At 44.7% G+C, this 20,329-nt stretch overlaps 1 protein-coding gene across 1 annotated transcript in view; it reads left to right on the top strand.

Moving 5' to 3' along the window:
* Nucleotides 1–14,789, top strand: part of LOC309551584 (squalene synthase-like) — a 112,684-nt gene extending 97,895 nt beyond the window's left edge. The window contains exons 7-8 of the mRNA XM_082252223.1: nucleotides 9,884–10,036; nucleotides 14,608–14,789. Coding sequence (XP_082108349.1) covers nucleotides 9,884–10,036; nucleotides 14,608–14,757 — 303 coding nt within the window. The 3' untranslated portion in view covers nucleotides 14,758–14,789. The remainder of the gene's footprint in view (nucleotides 1–9,883; nucleotides 10,037–14,607) is intronic.
* Nucleotides 14,790–20,329: the final 5,540 nt, after the last annotated feature.

Genomic DNA, 20,329 nt, shown 5'->3' with positions numbered 1-20,329 from the left:
CCCCCATTTGACAGTAGTGGGTATCTGATCAACCAATCACCAAGCACCACCACTGTCACATGGGATGGAGGAAAGTGAGTAAAAGGCTTCCAAAAAGTATCAGCTTTGTCTCTTTGCTTCCCAGGCCAATGGAGCGAAGGGAAGCCAAGTGTAAGCAGCTGTGGGGCTTGGAATTTGCCCAAACCTACTTCCTTGTCCTGAATTTGATTATGAAGTAGTTTAGATTAGACATATGCAATTCATTTCGGTACGAATCTCGTTGAAATTCTTTAGTTTAATTTTGTGTGTTTTCTAACGAATTTAAAATTTTCTGAACGATTCGGATCAGGCAAAAAATGATCGATGATCTGCCCAACTCTGCTTCTTAACAACCAGCTATTCTTTACATAGAATTCGGATCGGTTGATCTTTTTTCGACCAATCTAATTTCGAATCGTTCCGAAAATTTGGAATTCGTTAGTAATTAACCATTTCCCGCCCACCATCAAATAGCAGCAGAGTGGTGCGGCTCTTGTTCTGGGACGACATCCAATGATGGCACCCTAGAACGGCCCCTCTTGCGCGCCTCATGGCAATCGCAGCCGTGCCTCGTTCTTTGGACATAGCACGATCTTAATAAAGAGCCGTTGACGCGGCTCTTTACCCATGTGATCAGCTGTGTCTAATCACAGCCGTCACATGTAAATGTGGAAGTGACATTTATTGGCGCTCCTCACCTCACACTATCAGAGTGTTTGCCGAGGAGAGACGATCAGCGGCATCTCCTCGAAGGGATGATCGGGGCACTGATCATCAGTGCCCATCAGGGTCACCAATCAGTGCCCAGTAGTGCCTGCTCGTCAGTGCCACCTATCAGTGCCACCAATCAGTGCTCATCAGTGCCGCATATTACTGCCACCTATCAGTGCGGGACATCAGTGCCACCTCATCAGTGCCACCTTATCAGTGCCGCCTCATCAGCGCACATTGGTGAAGGAGAAAAATTACTTATTTACTGGCAAACTAAAACTTTTTTTTTTCACAATTTTCAGTCTTTTTTATTTTATTTTATTTTTTTAGTAAAAAATAAAAAACCCAGTGGTGATTAAATACCACCAAAATAAAGCTCTATTTGTGTGAAAAAAGTTAATTTGGTACAGTGCTGCATGACCGTGCAGTTGTCATTCAAAGTGTGACAGCACTGAAAGATGAAAATTGGCCTGGGCAGGAAGAGGCTGAAAGTGCCCAGTAGGCAAGGGGTTAATAAACAAGACAAAGCAAATTAATTCCAAAACAAATTAACGAAACAAAAGTAGTAACATAACGAATCTATCCAAAACAAAAACAAATTTTTCCATTCTGCATATGTCTAGTTTAGACATCCCTGGTTAAATAACAGGATATGTGGGCTAGCAGGAGAAACCATTGAGTGCAGGAAAGGGACATGGGATAGCAGGCAGGACCTTATTCTATACATTTAAATAACTTAAACTAAAATAAAAGAGACTGACAACACCATTTGGAAAAATAAAGGCCGCGGCCGTTTTAATACTTGTATTAAAATTTTTGTTAAACATAAACTCAATAACTTTAACCCGATCACTGAGATCCAGGTTACCAACAAATTATCATATCAAAAAGCAAATTATCCACACATACTCATCCCAATAACAGGGGATAAAACACCAAAGAAAAAGTCCCTCTTTGCACCACACAAAGATGACCCAACAAGTATAAACTGGCCGCGACAGCCAAGGGGAGGGGAGGGAGGGGAACAAAACTTTCAGCTTGACACGACGTTCTTCCTGAGGTAAGTGTGTGCTTCAGGAGCAGAGCCCCCCTTTAAATAGACCCTGGGCAGGCTCAAAGGCGGGAGAAAACAAGAAAATACCAGTTTAAGTGTTATTCTTCCTAGCTACAGAATAAGCCCCACAGTGATTGGGGCTTATTCTGACCATACACTGGCTAGCCCAACTAAATCTGCCTAGTAACCTATCTGAAATGACTAAAAGGATACCTATTTATTTTCAAAAAGGCCTGCCGCCATCCCATCTAGAAAAAGGGGTTATGAAACCCCTTTTTCTTTACATGGGATAGCAGGCAGGACCTTATTCTATACATTTAAATAACTTAAACTAAAATAAAAGAGACTGACAACACCATTTGGAAAAATAAAGGCCGCGGCCGTTTTAATACTTGTATTAAAATTTTTGTTAAACATAAACTCAATAACTTTAACCCGATCACTGAGATCCAGGTTACCAACAAATTATCATATCAAAAAGCAAATTATCCACCAGACAGGAGGCTAAAGCCCTCCTGTCACAACCCCCACAGCACGGCCTTCTCAACACACGTACTCAAATTGTTGTTGAGGATATCGAGTCCGATATCGGAGAGGTGAATGTCATCAGACCTGTAAAGCCCGGCGATACCACCTTCCAGCTCAAAATGCCGGAAAGATAGAATGCCTGCAGAGCCTAACCACCTAGCTAAGGCTTTGTTGATCCTCCTCCGCACCTTCTCCAACGGTTTAAGGTGCTGGTGTTTGAACCAGACAAGCCGAGGGACAACCTCAGAAAATACAATCCGCATACCAGGGTATGCAGAATGTAAATAAACTAAATCATCCCTTATCCTAAAAACTAGATCTAGTGACCTAAACTTTCCAATGTCATTTCCCCCCAGATGAATGACCATTACATCAGGGGGGGAAAGGACCTTAAGAAGCCTGCTAAGCTCGGGTAACAGTTCAGCCCAACACATGCCCCTCTTACTGAACCATTGGACATGATAGAAGCGTGGATCCAAACCAATGTTCTCCGAGTAAACTCGTCTCCTGGCTCTCGCACGGGCCCAATGAACAAAGGAGTGGCCAACGATCCATACAGAGAGGCAGACAGAACCTAAAAATCAACAACAATTGTTAGGACGAATATATGATACATAAGCATTCGACTTCCATCTACCAATTGCTTTCAAAGCCTGAGCTTTAACCCCCAACCTGGCGGCTTCAGTGGCCGCCCCAATCCTAAAGGAATGTGAAGACAGGTGTAAATGCTCCAGGCCAGCAGATAACAAGCATTTGCGCAGAACGGCATTAAATTGGAATTTTGTCAAAGCTTTACCCGACCGATGAACAAAAAAGGGTCCTACAGCAGACGACCGCACTACCAAAAAACTGCGCAGCAACAAAACAGGGCACAGTGTAGAATGACGATATTGGTGTAAATTAATCCATTTTCCCACACCTAATTGATCTGTTTTAGAAAAACGCAATAAAATACCGACATCCGCCTCGCGAAGGTCGACGTCGGATAACAACAAGTGTATGAGCTCAGAAATCCGCAAAGCGCCAAAAAACATGACCGAAAACGCCGCTTTAAAAAGTGCAGACTCGTAAGGCGAAAAACAAACGCGCTCGGTTGCCAAACAAAGTTGCTCCAAAATATGGGGAGTGATCGCCTCCCTGCTATCAGGGCGCCAGTTTGCCTTCCGATAGCCTTTTAAAGCCTGTCGAACAGCAAAAAAGGCAGAGCAGGGCGGATGATTTTGCAGTTTTGCGAAAAAGGAAACGCCAGCGAGAAGCTTATTGACATGAGACCATGAATATTCCCTAGAAAACAAAAAATTCAAAAAGGACAAAACTAAACGTTCAGAAAATTGTTCAGGAGATACACCCATAGAACAGAGATGCGCCAACCACAGATCCCAAGCCGATTGATATCCGACTAGGGTAGCTGGGGCCAGAGAATTGGTGATATTAAGCGCAACCAGATCTATACAATGCCCCACAGCCGTGCCGGGTAATGACAACCCACTTGATCCGCGTCTGGAAATAGTCGAAAAAATCTCTCCATCTGCAGACGAGACAAAGAATCTGCCAAATCGTTATCCTTACCAGGCACATAGGCGGCCTTTATCCATATGTTCAGTTTCAAACAACGGGATACAAGGTACCGCAACAGATTCACAACAGGAGGAGATTTAGAAGACAAGCAGTTAATGGCAAACAACACCCCTTTATTATCAGTGCGAAACAAAATGCGCTTATTCCGAAAATGCGAACCCCAAACCTCCAGGGCCACAACAATTGGGAAAAGTTCCAACAGCACGCTGTTGCGAGTGTAACCCAATTGCTTCCATCTCTCAGGCCAAGAGTCAGCACACCAATGAGTCCGCCAAACGGCGGCAAAACCCACCGAGCCCGCTGCGTCCGTGGCGAGACAGAAATCCTGATCGGTGACAAACTCATCTTGCCACACCGCCCTGCCATTAAAATAAATCAAAAACTGCACCCAAACCAGCATATCCTCCTTGACATCCGAGGATAATCGGACGTGCGCAGTAGGTGATTTAAGACCCGAGATAGCAGCATAGAGCTTCCTGGCAAACAACTTACCCAGAGGGATGATCCGAGAAGCAAAAGCCAGTAGCCCCAACAGGGACTGCATCTCCTGTAAAGTAACCTTCTTCTTGCGAATCGTTGCTAACAAACAAGATGTCAATTTTTCCACCTTTTCTTGGGGCAACCTAAATTCCATTAAAACCGAGTCTATGTGTATACCTAAAAATTGAACCTCAGTAGACGGCCACTCCGTCTTTTCATGCGCCAAGGGGATCCCAAACTGCTCACAAATGTCAAAAAATGTCTCAAGCAAATGCAAGCAATCAGAGGACCCCGCTTTACCCATGAACAAAAAATCGTCCAAATAATGGACGAGACAAGAAGAGCCCGACCTACTGGACACAACCCATTCTAGAAAAGTGGAAAAACACTCAAAGTAAAAACAAGAGAGTGAACAACCCATGGGAAGACACCTATCAAAGAAAAATTGATTCCAAAAGAAAAACCCCAAGGAGTTGAAGGAAGCAGGGTGGACTGGCAGCAAGCGAAAAGCGGACTTAATATCCGTCTTTGCCAGCAATGCCCCCCTTCCCAGACCCCGCAAAACCACCAAGGCATCCTCAAAGGAAGAATATTGCACAGAAGCGTCTTCTTCGCTGATCTCATCATTCAAAGACTCCCCCGGTGGGAATGACAAATGATGGATGAGACGATAAGAATTAGGCTCCCGCTTCTGAACAATGCCAAGAGGAGAAATGCGAAAACTGGGAAAAGGAGGAGATTCAAAAGGACCAGCAAACCGACCTGCCTGCAACTCCTTACAAATCTTCTCAGCGACCACATCCTCAAGATAATTAACAGATTTTAAATTGTTTACCAGAGAGCAACCTGCGCCTTTAAAAATGGGCAAAAAGAAACCACAAGCAAAACCCTCAAGTACTAACGTGGCTTTCACCTTGTCGGGGTATTGCAGAAGCCACGGAAGCATTGCGCACAGCTTCACCGGGGTTGTTGCCTTTTGAAAAACCCCCTGCCGGTTGGGAACTCTGCATCTTTTTAAAGCATTTTGCGACTGGGTGGGAGCCCGCACAAAATGCGCATTCGTGTCTATATCTACAATTCCCAGGCCATTTGCATTGGGAGTCGTTATAACTGAAACAGACCCCTTTGCGAAAGGAATGGGAAGGAGTAGGCTGCTGGGCAATAGTAGACGGCTGCCTACCAAAGGATGGCTTCTGAGGTAACAAGAGATCCAGCCAAAGGCTGATATCCTTGACGCCCCATTTCAAATGCTGCTGCACAGCCAGCTTCTGGCGGAAGGCGACATCATATGAGAACCATGCCGTCCCACCAAAATTTTTATAGGCCTCCAACACAATATCCAAGTGCTGGAAAAGACCAACACACTTGGAAGGATGTTTCTCACAAAGCACAGCCGCATATATGAAAAACGCCTGCAGCCAGTTATAAAAATTCTTTGTCACTGGGCGCCTCCTCTCCTCCTCATCCTTCTTGTCACCCTTGGATACAAATTCCTTAACTGAAGGCAGCAAGGAAAGCATATCAACATACAAACCACTCCAGATTTTCTCCTTCACAGATTCGGATAGGTGAAAACCCAGAGGGGACATTTCACAAGTCAACGCCTCCCTGAGGCATACCTCAGGGAGATTTTGAGTCCTAGCCAGGGTGACAGAAGCAGGAGGATCAGCTACAGGAGAGGCCAAACTAGATGGCGGATTAGTTACCGCGCTAATTCCTAAAAGGCCACTAGATGGCGCCCACACGTCCAGAGGGGAAGAGGTCTGCACCCGAGCGTCAGCAGACGCACTAGATACAGCCAACTCCCCCCCCCCCTGCGGGCACCGGGCCACTAGTAATCTGTTGAATTCTGGGGGCAGCAGATACGACCTGCTTAAATTCTCTGAGGAAATCATTCAATACTGCGGACAAAGCAGTAGCCGTGGCCAAATGAGGCACTCCCATCCCCCCTTGTGCATCCCCCCACTCAGCCCGCTGGTCCAACATGGTGGACGGTCGGTCCCGATCCAGGACGTGTTGGCCAGCCAAAGTATGTGGGGGCACCTGAGGAGGAAAAAAGTTAGCCGCCTCACCTGGCCCCGGAACGGGGAGACGAACACTACGCTGCTGCTGCTGCTCCGGAACCGGGATCTGCGACGGGGCCGGGGCCTCGACCAGCCCACCGGCGGGGTACGATGCCGAGCTGGATCGTCCATCCCTCCTGGCGACGAGCGGCTCACTCCGGGAGACGGGCGGCCCCCTCCGAGCGATGGGCGGCTCCCTCCGGGCGACGGACGACTCCCTCCGTTCGATGGACGGCTCCCTTCGGGCGATGGGCGGCCCTCCGCGGACAACCGGCGTCTCCTTCTCGACGATGGATGCTTCTTTCCTGGCAGTGGGCGGTGAGTAGCGGCGGCGGGGCGCCCTCTTCCTCTTCGCCGGGACGGCATCTTCTCCGCGAGTCTTCGGCGCGCCGCGCCTGCTCCCGACCGAAGGACGATCTTCTTCCGCCGGCTCCGGTGCTGAAATTGACCTCCGACCCTCGGCGGCGACGACATCCGGTCCGCTTCCCGACCCGGTGACGGCTTCCGTGCGCCCGCTTGACCCGAAGACGTCATTTTCTCGGAGACTTGACCCGGTGACGACATCCGCTCCACCACTTGACCCGGCGACGACATCCGCTTCACCGAGGGATTCTCCAGAAGACACCGAAGCTGGGAGACGAACGGCAGCCGGCGGAGGCTCCGCCGAAGAAGATGAAGCAGAAGACATGGCCAAGCAACGCCGGATCCAATCCTCGGAACCCTCCTTTCCGGCCCTCTCGAGCAGCTGGCGGATGAGACTCATCAGGACAGCAGAACTGGAACAAAACTTTCAGCTTGACACGACGTTCTTCCTGAGGTAAGTGTGTGCTTCAGGAGCAGAGCCCCCCTTTAAATAGACCCTGGGCAGGCTCAAAGGCGGGAGAAAACAAGAAAATACCAGTTTAAGTGTTATTCTTCCTAGCTACAGAATAAGCCCCACAGTGATTGGGGCTTATTCTGACCATACACTGGCTAGCCCAACTAAATCTGCCTAGTAACCTATCTGAAATGACTAAAAGGATACCTATTTATTTTCAAAAAGGCCTGCCGCCATCCCATCTAGAAAAAGGGGTTATGAAACCCCTTTTTCTTTACAATCCTGAAAGTATTTGTGTGAGGGGCCACTTACCCTGCACGTGGGGGTTCCTCTGGTGGTGCAAATGCCCATCAATGCCCGGAACCAGACGGGGACCGCGGTCATGTGAGAATGAAACATTATGGCAGTCCCCAGACTTAGAGATGAGCCGTGTCACTCTACGCAGTAATAAAAGTACAGAGTTCCTCTGAAAAATGGTGTCACTACACACTGTTGCTTGTCCCATCATCCCATTTCAGAGGTACATTGCCAAGCCCATGCCCTCTCCAACAGTCCAGCGTCCCTCTGTCAGCGTACCTCTCTCCCGGTCACAGAATGGGGTCCCGTCTTACACCCAGCCCAGTGATGGCGAACCTTGGCACCCCAGATGTTTTGGAACTACATTTCCCATGATGCTCTTGCACTCTTCATTGTAGTTGAGCATCATGGGAAATGTGGTTAAAAAACATCTGAGGTGCCAAGGTTTGCCATCACTGACCTAGCCTATTAAGTAAATGCACCTAGTGCACTTAACGCCTTCACTCCTGTACCATGAGGCCATGCTATGGGTCTTTGTAACGGTATTCTGTCCCAATTGCTTTGGGAAACCCACTGCTGGGGTTTAAGCCAGATCACCGACCCCCCCCCCCCCCCTCACTACACCAGGTACCACGCCGACTGCTGTGTACGTTGCTCTAGTTACCCAGAGCAACTGCATCACTCCTCATGCTTGTCTTGCTGAGTATACCTTTTGTAGAGGCTTTACTTCATACCTCACATGTGCTTTATGGACGCCATGTTATCTTAGGGTGGGCAATTGGAAGGTGGTGAAACTATGGCTTAACCACCTTTAAAAGTTATAAAGTTGGTGCTCTTAGGCCTTATGCACACAGGGTGTTTGCCCAGCTCTCCTAGATACCTTTCCTCCTGGCAGCCTAAAAAGCTTGATGCTTGTAAACCCGTGTAACGTGGAAAACCCCTTTGAGGTGCAGGGACATTCTCTCAGCCATAAAACGGTGGACTTGCTAAATGCTCATCAGATGGAGCCAAAAAAAGCTTATATAGTGCTTATATAGTAATAGCTTATATAAGCTTATATAGCATATATACTGTAGTATTATTTATTAAAAATGAAAGTAAAAAACATGTACATGTCAAAGCAGGAAATGGCCAATAATTCACATCAGATAGACCGTTGTTCCACAGCAGGGATATGGCGGTCGGATGCCAGAATATAGGCCTGCTCCCAACGTAGATCCCTGTGACAACCTGTCTTGACACAAAACTTATCGGGAGCAGGCCTATACGCTGGTGTCTCTTATGGCTGAGAGGACGTCCCTGCACCTCAAAGGGGTTTTCCAGTTCCTGATGGGATTGTAAACGAGGTCCATGTTCTCAGGATATCTGGTAAGCACATACATATGTTGGTGGAGGGGCACGGTCACTGGAGGTGGATTCCCCATATTTTCTGAACTCTTTATTTATACTGCATTTTTGGTGTGTGTACACCTACACATTATAACTTTATTTTTTACTGTGGATTACGGACTATCATAGAGGACCCGCTGCTGCTCCTGGATGCGTTGGCAGTGGGTTTCTTTTTTTTTTTCTGCTTCTAGAACTCCCCTCCAATGTTCTCGAATCTTCTGCTTGATTCTGCACGTCTAACTACTTTTAGTTTCCTCTGGCTCCTCCCTCTGCAAGAGGAACCAGTGAGAGCTGGGGGGGGGGGGGACTCAAAAGATTGACACTCCAGGAAGTGTTGGCTTCATGCTGAGAAAGCAGTGTCACTCTCTCCCACCGCATTCACACTGCAGCGGCACAACTTCGGGGGCGACCTGTGAAGTCGCGTGCAGCGTGACTTTGGCGCGACTTGCATGGACTTCATAAAATGAATGTCTATGCAAGTCGCTCCGAGGTCGCCCCGAAGTAGTACAGGGACCTTTTTCTAAGTTGGAGCGACTTGTGTCACTCCTATTAGAACCGTTCCTGTACCACACAATGGACCGCGACGGTCCGCGACTTGTCAGGCTGACCAAGTCGCCTGACAAGTCGTATTAGTGTGAATGGAGTCTCCTTGTGCAATCTAGCACAGGTATATGCTTTGCAGAAGTGGTTCCATCATTGTCCAATCAGCAGCCTGGGGGGTGTGTTCTTAACCAACCTTTTCTGCTTGACAGTTATGAAGGTCAGGATCCTGAGTATACTCTCTGTAAGGGGTACTGGAATGCAAAACTGGATTAGAATTCATTTGCCAGTGACTACAATTCACATATATGTATTTGAACTGTATTTTGACTGCTTTCTGGGAGTTCAGATTCAACAGGTATTTGTGTATTACTGTTTGGCTATTACTGTTGACTGTGTGTGTTTTAGATGATGGCTATCGCTACATTGGCCACCTGCTACAACAACCAGCAAGTGTTTAAAAGAAAGGTGAAGATCCGGAAGGGCCAGGCTGTGACTCTGATGATGGACACTACAGATATGCAGGCTGTAAGAGCCTTCACATGTCAGTATGTGGAGGAGGTATGGATGTCTTATGGTTTTTAGAACATTGTGTCCCTTTGGGTAAAAGTGACATGCTGGATATACAATCTTGAAAACTCAAGAAAAAAAAAAAATTGAAGCAAATCGGTAACTTTTTCAGAAAATTGATCTCAAACAGCTCCTACAGATTAAAGTCATCCTTTTTTAAAAAAACCTACTGTATTTAACCACTTTACCACCGGAGGATTTTGCTGTCTTACGTCCAGGCCACTTTTTGCGATTCGGCGCTGTGCGACTTTAACTGACAATTGCGCGGTTGTGCGACGCTGTACCCAAACAAAATTTACGTCCTTTTTTCCCACAAACAGAGCTTTCTTTTGGTGGTATTTGATCACCTGTGCGATTTTTACTTTTTGCGCTATAAACAAAAAATGCGTAAATTTTGAAAAAATAACAATATTTTTCACATTTTTTTATATGAAATTCCCCCCCCCCCCCCCAAAAAATGTATAAATCAAATTTTTTTAACATTTTTGGCCAATTTGTTTTCTGCTACCTATGTTTGGTAAAAAAAATCACAATAAGCGTATTTTGATTGGTTTGCGCAAAAGTTACTGCGTTTACTAACTAAGGGAAAGATTTCTGTCATTTTTGGTGGTTTTTTTTTAACGAGTAATGGTGGCGATCTGCGATTTATTTTTTTTTCCGGGACTGCGACATTGCGACGGACAGATCGGACCCTTGACTGACATTTTTGACACTTTTGGGGGTACCAGTGACATTACTACAGTAATCAGTGCTATAAATATGCACTGTTACTGTAAAAATGACACTGGCAGGGAAGGGGTTAATTTTTTTGGAGAGGGAGGGGTTAATGTATGCCTGGTGCTTACTAACGTGTGTGGGGGGAGGTGACTGAATGACACAGGGACAGATCACATGTTCAGCTATGCTGAACCCTGCAATCTGTCACTGTTTGTCACTTAGGAGATCCGCCTGCTCTGTTTACACAAGCGGGCGGATCTCCAGACTCGATTCCCCGACGATCGGGGAAGAGCAGCGGCGATCGCCACCACTCCTCCCCTGGCCCGACTCCCGCTGTGACTGAAAACAGCGGGAGCGAGCGCCGCCCAGAAGGGGAGGAGTCCAGCGATGTAGGTCTACATCGCTGGACGGAATCGAGCCACTTTGCCGCAGTACAGTCCCAGTGACTGGTCGGCAAGTGGTTAATAAAAATATCAATGAATGTAATGATGTACTGTGGAAAAAGCAGGAACATCCTTGGACTCGGATCAGCCAATCAGACACCCGCTCAAGTGTTAGTGACTGGCAGTAACCAGTAACCTGTACAGTGCCTTGAAAAAGTATTCATACCCCTTGACATTTTCCACATTTTGTCATGTTACACCCAAAAATGTAAATGTATTTTATTGGGATTTTATGTAATGGACCAAAACATAATTGTGAAGTGGAAGGAAAATAGTTTTCAAAAGTTTTTACAAATATGTGAAAAGTGTGGCGTGCATTTGTATTCAGCCCCCTTTACACTGATACCCCTAACTAAAATCTAGTGGAACCAATTGCCTTCAATAGAGTCCACCTATGTGTAATTAATCTCCGTATAAATACTGCTGGTCTGTGAAGCCCTCAGAGGTTTGTTAGAGAACCTTAGTGAACAAACAGCATCATTAAGGTCAAGGAACACACCAGACAGGTCAGGGATAAAGTTGTGGAGAGGTTTGAAGCAGGGTTGAGTTATAAAAAAATATATCCCAAGCTTTGAACATCTCACAGAACTTTGTTCAATCCATCATCCGTAAAAGGAAAGAGTGTGTTACAACTGCAAACCTACCAAGACATGGCCGTCCACCTACACTGACAGGCCAGGCAAGGAGAGCATTAATCAGCGAAGCAACCAAGAGGCCCATGGTAACTCTGGAGGAGCTGCAGGGATCCACAGCTCAGGTGGGAGAATCTGTCCACAGGGAAAATAAGTTGTGCATCCACAAATCTGGCCTTTATGGAAGAGTGGCAAGAAGAAAGACATTGTTGAAAAAAAAAAATATAAGAAGTCCCGTTTGCAGTTTGCGAGAAGCCATGTGGGGGACACAGCAAACATGTGGAAGAAGGTGCTCTGGTCAGATGAGACCAAAAATGATCTTTTTGGCCTAAAAGCAAAAAGCTATGTATGTATGGCCAAAAACTAACACTGCACAGCTTACCTGAACACACCATCCCCACCGTGAAACATGGGGGTGGCAGCATCATGTTGTGGGGATGTTTTTCTTTAGCAGGGACAGGGAATCTGGTCAGAGTTGATGGGAGGATGGATGGAGCCAAATACAGGGCAATCTTAGAAGAAAACCTGTTAAGAGTCTGCAAAAGACTTGAGACTGGGGTGGAGGTTCACCTTCCAGCAGGACAACGACCCTAAACATGCAGCCAGAGCTACAATGGAATGGTTTATATCAAAGCATATTCATGTGTTAGAATGGCCCAGTCAAAGTCCTGACCTAAATCTAATTGAGAATCTGCGGCAAGACTTAAAATTTCTGTTCACAGATGCTCTCCATCCAATCTAACAGAGCTTGAGTTATTAAGAGGATTCGGTATGGGTTTTAGGGAGGGACCCCACACTTATTTTTTTTCTCTTGATTTTTTGCATGGAGTTTCCCCTTTAATATACATGCCAGACCTGAAAGGACCATCAAGGGCCTAGGGAATGTGCAGCTTACCGTAGTGTGCATGAAATCCCTGTATTTTTGGGCATCTGGGAAGCACAGGTGCAGTGCCCAGCCCCGCTGCCTGCAGCCTGTCAAAATCTAACCAGAATTCCTGTATTTTGGACATACATCCCTGTATGCATACGATCCTGAATGCAAGTAACACTTGACATAGCTTCCAACGGCTGCGTACTTCAGCCTGTCATACATTTTCACAGGCTGTTTGCAGCATGGCTGGACACTGTGCCTTTGTCTCCTAGACACCCTAGAATGCTGGGATGTGATGCACATGGGCATTCTAGGGTGTCTGGAAGAGAAGGAGCAGGACATTAAAAAAGGACAAAGTGGTATGGAGGTGGAGGGGCAAGTCCGCTAGAGGGTTGAAGCGGACAACTCAATGACCAATCAGAATAAAAGGGTCAAGGAGCAAAGCAACAAGTGGTCAAAATCATTAGGTAATGTTCAATCCATGGGGCCCAGACTTGTTCAAACGTAGGCATCTTATCATGAGAGTAGTGGATATCTTTTTTCATTCAAAAGGTTCCTCACCATCATTTTCACCTGTTCCATCTGTAGAATTAAGGACCACAAATTGGGTAATCATACATGTCTAGGTTTCAAGTTTAGTATGGCCTCTTTGGGGTTTTTCTGGATACTTCTTCCTACAAGAGTGTAAACCCTCTGGTATATCTTTACCTATATGTTCAATAGCACACTGTAACCTTGATCAATTGTTTTTTCTAGACCACAAAGGCTTTTTCTTAAAGCAACATTAAAGCTTATTTTGTTTTTTTTTTCAATTAAAATAACAAACATGTAATTCTTACCTGCTCTGTGAAATGGTTTTGCATGGGGCAGCCCCGATCCACCTCCTCCTCCTCCTCTGGGGTTCCCCCGTCACTGCTCCAGGCTCCTCCTCTTCGGGCGAGTGCCCCCTAAGAAAGTCTCCTTCCATGGGGGCACCTCTGCGTTCCCACTCCCGAGCCGTCCGTTCTGCGTCTATTGACATAAAGTAGGTGGCCCCCACGCTCATTAGGGATGATTCTACAGCCTCTGAGCACCCTGTGATAAAACTTCTCTCTTTTTTTTTTTAATTGCTGGCTTTTGGGTTGGGTTTGCCAGGCCCTGCCAGTCTTGGACAAATTAGCAGTTGTTTGAAATCTATGCCACTTATAGATTATTTTCCTTACAATGGAATGATTGATTTCAAATCATTTAGCAATCTTTCTAAATTTCTTGCCAGATTAATAGACATCCACAACTTTCTTTCTGAGAGCCTTAAGGGCCATACACACTATAAGATTTTCTGAAGACTTTTTCATTTAGACTTACCAAAACCATATAATATGAGGTCAAACCTAAACACTTTCAATTTGGATGCAATCTGGCAGGCCCTTGCACTACATAGAAAAGGTAAATCTGAAGGAAATCTAACCACAAAAGTTGGATAGTGTGTATCCAGCTTTACAGAGCTCTTTTGAGCTTAGCATAATGGCACCATACATGTTAATGGCAAAATGAACACCAGACCCTTGATATCAGAGCAGGTCCCACCTGTACTTCCTGAAGTGGTTTATAATCATTGCCACCTAATTTGGAACACCCAATTCTAATTCTGTGGGCTTGAAACCGTGGTAAATGTAGTTACTTTTTCCAAATTAGAAGAGAAATTAGATTAGATATGTGCCATTTGTTAAAGTATGTCACATGTATCCGTAGGGACTATTTTAATGAAGATCTAAAGCTTGCATGTTCAAATAGGTTGAACAATATAATTACTTTTTATGATATCATTACCAGGCTTGTAAAATTCTTGTAGAGGCAGCTGCTAGGAGTTCTGTTCTTAACTGACATTTAATCATATGAAATTATCTTCTCATTTTGCAGATCTATCAGAAGATTTCCCCGACAGACCCATCATCTGAGCAGACACGAAACATCCTGGCTACCATTAGGAAATTTAGTATGCTTAATGGTACCATAGACTCAGCCAGACCTGGAAATTGGTTACTTGAAAGTGTATATATACATATCTAAACCAATGCAGTAAATCACTTCACTTTATTGTACACAAATATTAAAATATACATCTGAAAACAACCTTCATATTGCTCAACCAAGATACCAGATGCCTGTATATTAAATAAATTAAACAGTATGTCTGGCAAACCCCTTCGAGTCCCACCTTGGCCAAGGATGCTTTGTTAATATTGTAACAAAAAGATAATTCCTCTTTATATCAAATAATTCCTCTATAGATCATTCTCCTTTTGTGTAGAGGACTACAAACATCCATTGCTTCTCCTTGACACAGAGCATGTTTTGGCACTTTTCCACTGCAAGTACCGGCTCGGCTCTACTCTGCCCTGCTTGGCTCGGTTTGCTTTTCCACTGCTGGTACCGCATGGTACGGTGTTGGAACGGTTCGGTACGGTATGGTTTGCTTTTCCAATAAAGTAGTACTAAAGTTAAGTGGGTGGGATAACAACGGGGTGGGTGGGATTCTCTGACCAATCAGTTTCTAGTAGTGACTGCATGCAAAGGATTGTGGGATATGGTACCGGGTATGGTACCTGTTGGAACCACAATTGAGGTGGTACTGTTTTTGAGAGCCGTATCGTTCGGTTCCATGCAGTGGGAAAGCGCTGTTTGTCATAAGCTTGTTGCAGATTTCAAAGGACATGCATTGCTTTTCCTTGACTTGGACATCCCCACCTCTGCCCCTTGCACGTTACGCCACGGGCGTGGCTCTTTCAGAAGGAAAAGACATTAGACACTATATATCACAGCAATAGACCACGGAAAGAACTTGATATTACACGGAGAGGCAGACTACAGCCTTAATGAGATGACTATCCATTCAAAAACTGCAGCCTGCAGCAGTAGTACCACTGGGCAGATTTCTACACGTTCCTTGTTTGTTGTACACCAGCTTCTAGTGCACTCCAAATTATGAGTTTTACTGTATAAAGTTTTAATAAATGTGGTTGTTTTTATGGTAAACGCTATGATGGTCCATATATTTTATTTCTGAGCTTCCAATTGTGATATCTGCTAAGTGTCATTGAGATTAAGCAGACCAGGAGGAGACAAGAGGAGGATCAGATCCTATCCAGATATTGCCATTAAAGGGACAAGCGCTTTAGACCTAACCATAGGTCAATATAGGAGTTGAGCATCCAATGTTGGTGGTTACACATTGGTGTGTAGATCACTCAAGGATAGGCACAGTTTAGAAGATTAGAATTGTTAATTGAGCAGCACATTCACGTCGACTTTTGTGAATTTGTTTGTCTTTTTTTAAAATTTCTTGGATTAATAACTTTGTCTCCCCGATAGAGGGGGATTGTATATTTATTTGATAAACACTTGATAGATTTGTATTCTACATATTTATAAGTGTTTGTGTACGCATATACAGCTGTAGTGCTGATCACTTTTCAATTTGAAACCTTTTCAGCACATGGGAGTAAAGCCCCGTACACACGCAACGATTATCGGCCGACCGATCGTCCGTCTTTTGTCCAGAGTTGTGTTTTGTTGGTTGGAATGTGCCTAGACTGCACACGAATTTTCTCGCCCAACAAAATTCTACTTCAGAAGTGATGTCATGTGTTGGTTTGCTTTCTTTGTGTTCTTTCTTCTCTGAGCATGCCCAGACTTGCTCATCAGATTTTTCCCTGTTGAAATCTGTACTGACTGCACGAAAATTGGACGTTGTGTTGACGACCAACAAAAATTTTATAGTCTGCACACCAGATTTTTTTCGGCCGAAAAGTCGGAGTCGGTTGTCGGGAGCATCATACTAACAAGCCGAAAATCGGCAGATCGGACGTTGGCCGAAAATTCCCTGCCAATTTTCGACGCGTGTGTACAGGGCTTAAGTGGCACACTCCTAGATTTCTGCAGCAACACTTTATTTGGTTTATTACACTGCTGTGCGCAGGGGTATTTATTTGTTTTTTACTTTTGAGTTAACAGAATAGTGTTTTCAGGTATAGTTCAATCATGTCACTAGGTCATAAGATGTAGGGTGTCCCTAACAACAAGTGAGAACTGATTAAAAACAAATGGCTGTAGAATCTTATCTATATATTCACTTATTTCCTCAGTGAGTGACCTAACCTCTGATATTATGGGGCGTCCCCGGAGGGTCACTCACCAATTTGTGGATCTTGGGAAGGGCATAGAAGATTGGTACCCTTGGGTGCTCCTATTTTAAAAATTCCACTGTTTCTTTGTCAATAATGTTGTTACAATAGGCCTGATCAATGATGGAGAACAACTGAGCTCTCTCTCTCTCCATGTTGATACTCAGTATAGGGGTATACCAGTCCCTATTGTTCAGGATCCATCTACACATATCAATCTAGTTTTATCCATCAGTACTATATTTTCCCCTTTGTTCGCCATTTTGATGACCAAATCAAGGTTAAGTCGCAGTTTCTGAAGGGCATTACGTTCTGTGAACCTCCAGTTGTTGCTAGAAATGCCCTTCCATCTTAAGTTTCTTAGTTCTTTGGTGACTGCTTTAACAAAGTATGATACATCTGCTACAGAGACAAGGGAGAAAAGATCTCGGTCTCATGTAGAGATTCACATCCCTTATTTGACAGTGAACATTGTTTGATCCTGTTCAGCAAGGAATTCCCCACTTCTAGGGCCAGATCCAAAATAATTTTGGAAAATTCCTCATCAACAGACTCCTCCTTGTTCTACTTGTCCTTCCTCCCAAAGATCCACAAGGTCTCTTAGTGCACTATACTCTTAAGTGCATCCAATCTCCTAGAAGTCCCAGGGGAGACATGCAATATTTCATTTCATGTAAGATACATAAAATCAATCTCCCAGCAAATAAATAAATGCCCTTCACTACCTCAAAGATATTCCCTCTCAATGTGGGGCAGAATGTTAGTCTCCTAAGTAACAGCGATACTTCAGTTCAATCTTTGAAAGATTCACAACTCTCAAGTTTTCTTGTTCCCTGTGTGTGTCATGTACTGGTCCATTACATACTTCATGGGTAGGGGTGTGAGTGTTGTTTGGGGGCTGGTTTGTAGCGGTGGTGCATAAATTCCTGCACCTAGTGTGTTTATAACCTGTTGGCTGGTGATCAGGGGTTGATTCAATATTGTATGTTCTCTGGGTTCCATGTCTGGTCCTCCTTTTTCCCTCTTGGCTTTTCATGCATTGGTGGCTAGAGACTCCCAAATCATTCATATATGGGTTACTGCTATTTATGCATTTATGCATGGGGGAAGGGGGGACTTGAGGTACCCTTTGATTGTCATGTTTTTACCACAGACTCAGCTCAATAAATCTTTCCTGAGCCATTCTGCTTGTGGCTCCCAGCTGACAGTACCAGAGCGTGAGCAATAATTAAAAAAAAAGAGCTACACTCTAACTCTAAACTGGTAACCGCTAAAATTTTTTAAAGCGTCGCCTATGGAGATTTCTATTGACCGTAGTTTGTCGCCATTCCACGAGTGTGCGCAATTTTAAACCGTAACATGTTGGGTATCTATTTACTCGGTGTCACATCATCTTTCACAATATATAAAAAAAATGGGCTAACTTTACTGTTTAGTTTTTTTTAAATGCAGTGAAATGTGATTTTTTTCGTAATTTTTCCCAAAAAATGGCGTTTGAAAGACCGCTGCGCAAATACCGCGTGACAAAAAATATTGCAAAGACCGCCATTTTATTCTCCAGAGTTCTTGCTAAAAAAAAAAAAAAATATATATATAATGTTTGGGGGTTCTAAGTAATTTTCTAGCAAAAAAATACTGATTTTAACTTGTAAACAAAAAGTGCCAAAAATAGGACTGGGGCTTATGTGGTTAAAGAGCAAGCATCAACTTTAATTCTATATAAATAAAATTGGAGACAGTTATATCATTCATAAACATGGAGAAATGTAGTATACTGATTTGGTTCCAGAAACTGCACGTGATCTTACCCAGGACGTGACCAGGCCTGTAGACACACTGGTACAAGTCTATCCCGGCTACAGTGGGAGCACTACACCAGGGGGCGCACAAGTTCAATCTAATGAAAGAGCAATTTGTGTCATGGACTAAAGCCTGATATGTAATTATAAAGCATAGGGAATAAAGATTTTTACCTTAATGTTTCACACAGCGTAGCAAGAGATGTAGGGCATCTAGGCTACTTCCTCTCGTATGTTAGGCTGGGTGAAAGTAATATAGCTATAGCTATAGTTGGACATTTGTTATCCTAGTAAGGGGAAACAGGTATAACAGGAATTCTATGGGAATTTTAAGACAAATTCGGTTCATCCATAGATGTACCCACCTTCCCATGCACGTAATTCGCCTACAACTTTGCCCGCTGTGCCTCCTGGGATATGTATGCCATTTCTAGCAGGATCTTCAGATAATACATTTTGTAATAGATTCACAAAAAAATCTTTGCATTTTGTAAGGAGTGGTGCCAAACATACTGAAAAATACATTTTGGGTTACATATATTTTAACCATAAACTTCACCCTTATGCTTAAACATAATCTCCTCACCCTTGATCCTAATGGTGACCTTTAATCTAGCTCTCACAAAGCTGTCTTTTTGGTGAAAGGTAATGGTGAAGCCTATATTATAAAAATTATGTAGTATGAGATCGATCAGAGATAAAGGCTCATGCTTCTAACTGCTCTTACTCATTTTCCTTCAAATTGATGGGCAAGTGGTTTCCCACTTTCAGTTCAAATTCAGAAAACGCCATCAATCAGTGAGCAGTGTCTAGTGGTAGGTGACCATTTCAGATCCTTGCAGTTCGGCTGTAGGACCTCTGGACAACTGTCGATTGCTTGGCTTCCTTTAGACCAAAACTTAGCACCCTTTAATGTGCTAGTGTTTAAGTACAGGCAAATTTATTTGATACACAGTGTGAGTCTGGAATCTGAGTCAGGGTTTATTGCAGGTCAGGCTGGATGACTCATACAAGCAGGTCTCTGGTGCCTCCCGCTGGTTCTGGAAGTTTGGAGAAACTTCTAGAAGTTAGAGGGCAAAGGCCAGGAGGGTTGAGCTGCATACTTGGTCAATCCCCAGGCAGTAGGCCTGGCAGCGTGGCTGAGCCAGACCTTAAATATGGATGAGTCATACCAGCAGGGGAGTTGGGTGTAATATTAAGTGCTGAGGAGATGGTTGGTGGCCTAGGAGGGGTCTCCTAGGTCTAGGGGAGACCCCCAGATCCAGGCTAGGCTCGGCTGGCTCAGGGGGACCCATTCAGCAGAGCGGTTTGACATATGTAGCACCTTTTTAGTGAGTGTAGGAGAAAAGCAATTTGCTGGCCAGGAATAGCCTGAGTCATGGCTGGATGACTCATCTTGGCAGCTCTCTCTGGTACCTCCCCCCTGGTCTAGAAGGTTGGAGAATTTTCTAGAACTAGAGGGTGGGCGTTAGGAGGGGCTACCATGAATATTTTCAGGCCTCAGCCAATCCCTGGAGGGGGCTGAGACAAATCCATAAGTAGTGTGAGGGGGTTAGCTCAGCAGCGGGTGGGTGTGACCCCCTGGATGAGTTCACTATACAAAATTAGGCACAGCAAATAGCATTGCAGGTGAAAAAGACAAAGGTGCGGTTTATTTAC

The sequence above is a fragment of the Pelophylax lessonae genome (assembly GCF_965119305.1).
Source record: "Pelophylax lessonae genome assembly, chromosome: 3".
Classification (NCBI taxonomy): Eukaryota; Metazoa; Chordata; class Amphibia; order Anura; family Ranidae; genus Pelophylax; species Pelophylax lessonae.
This window is presented reverse-complemented; position numbering and strand designations above follow the sequence as displayed.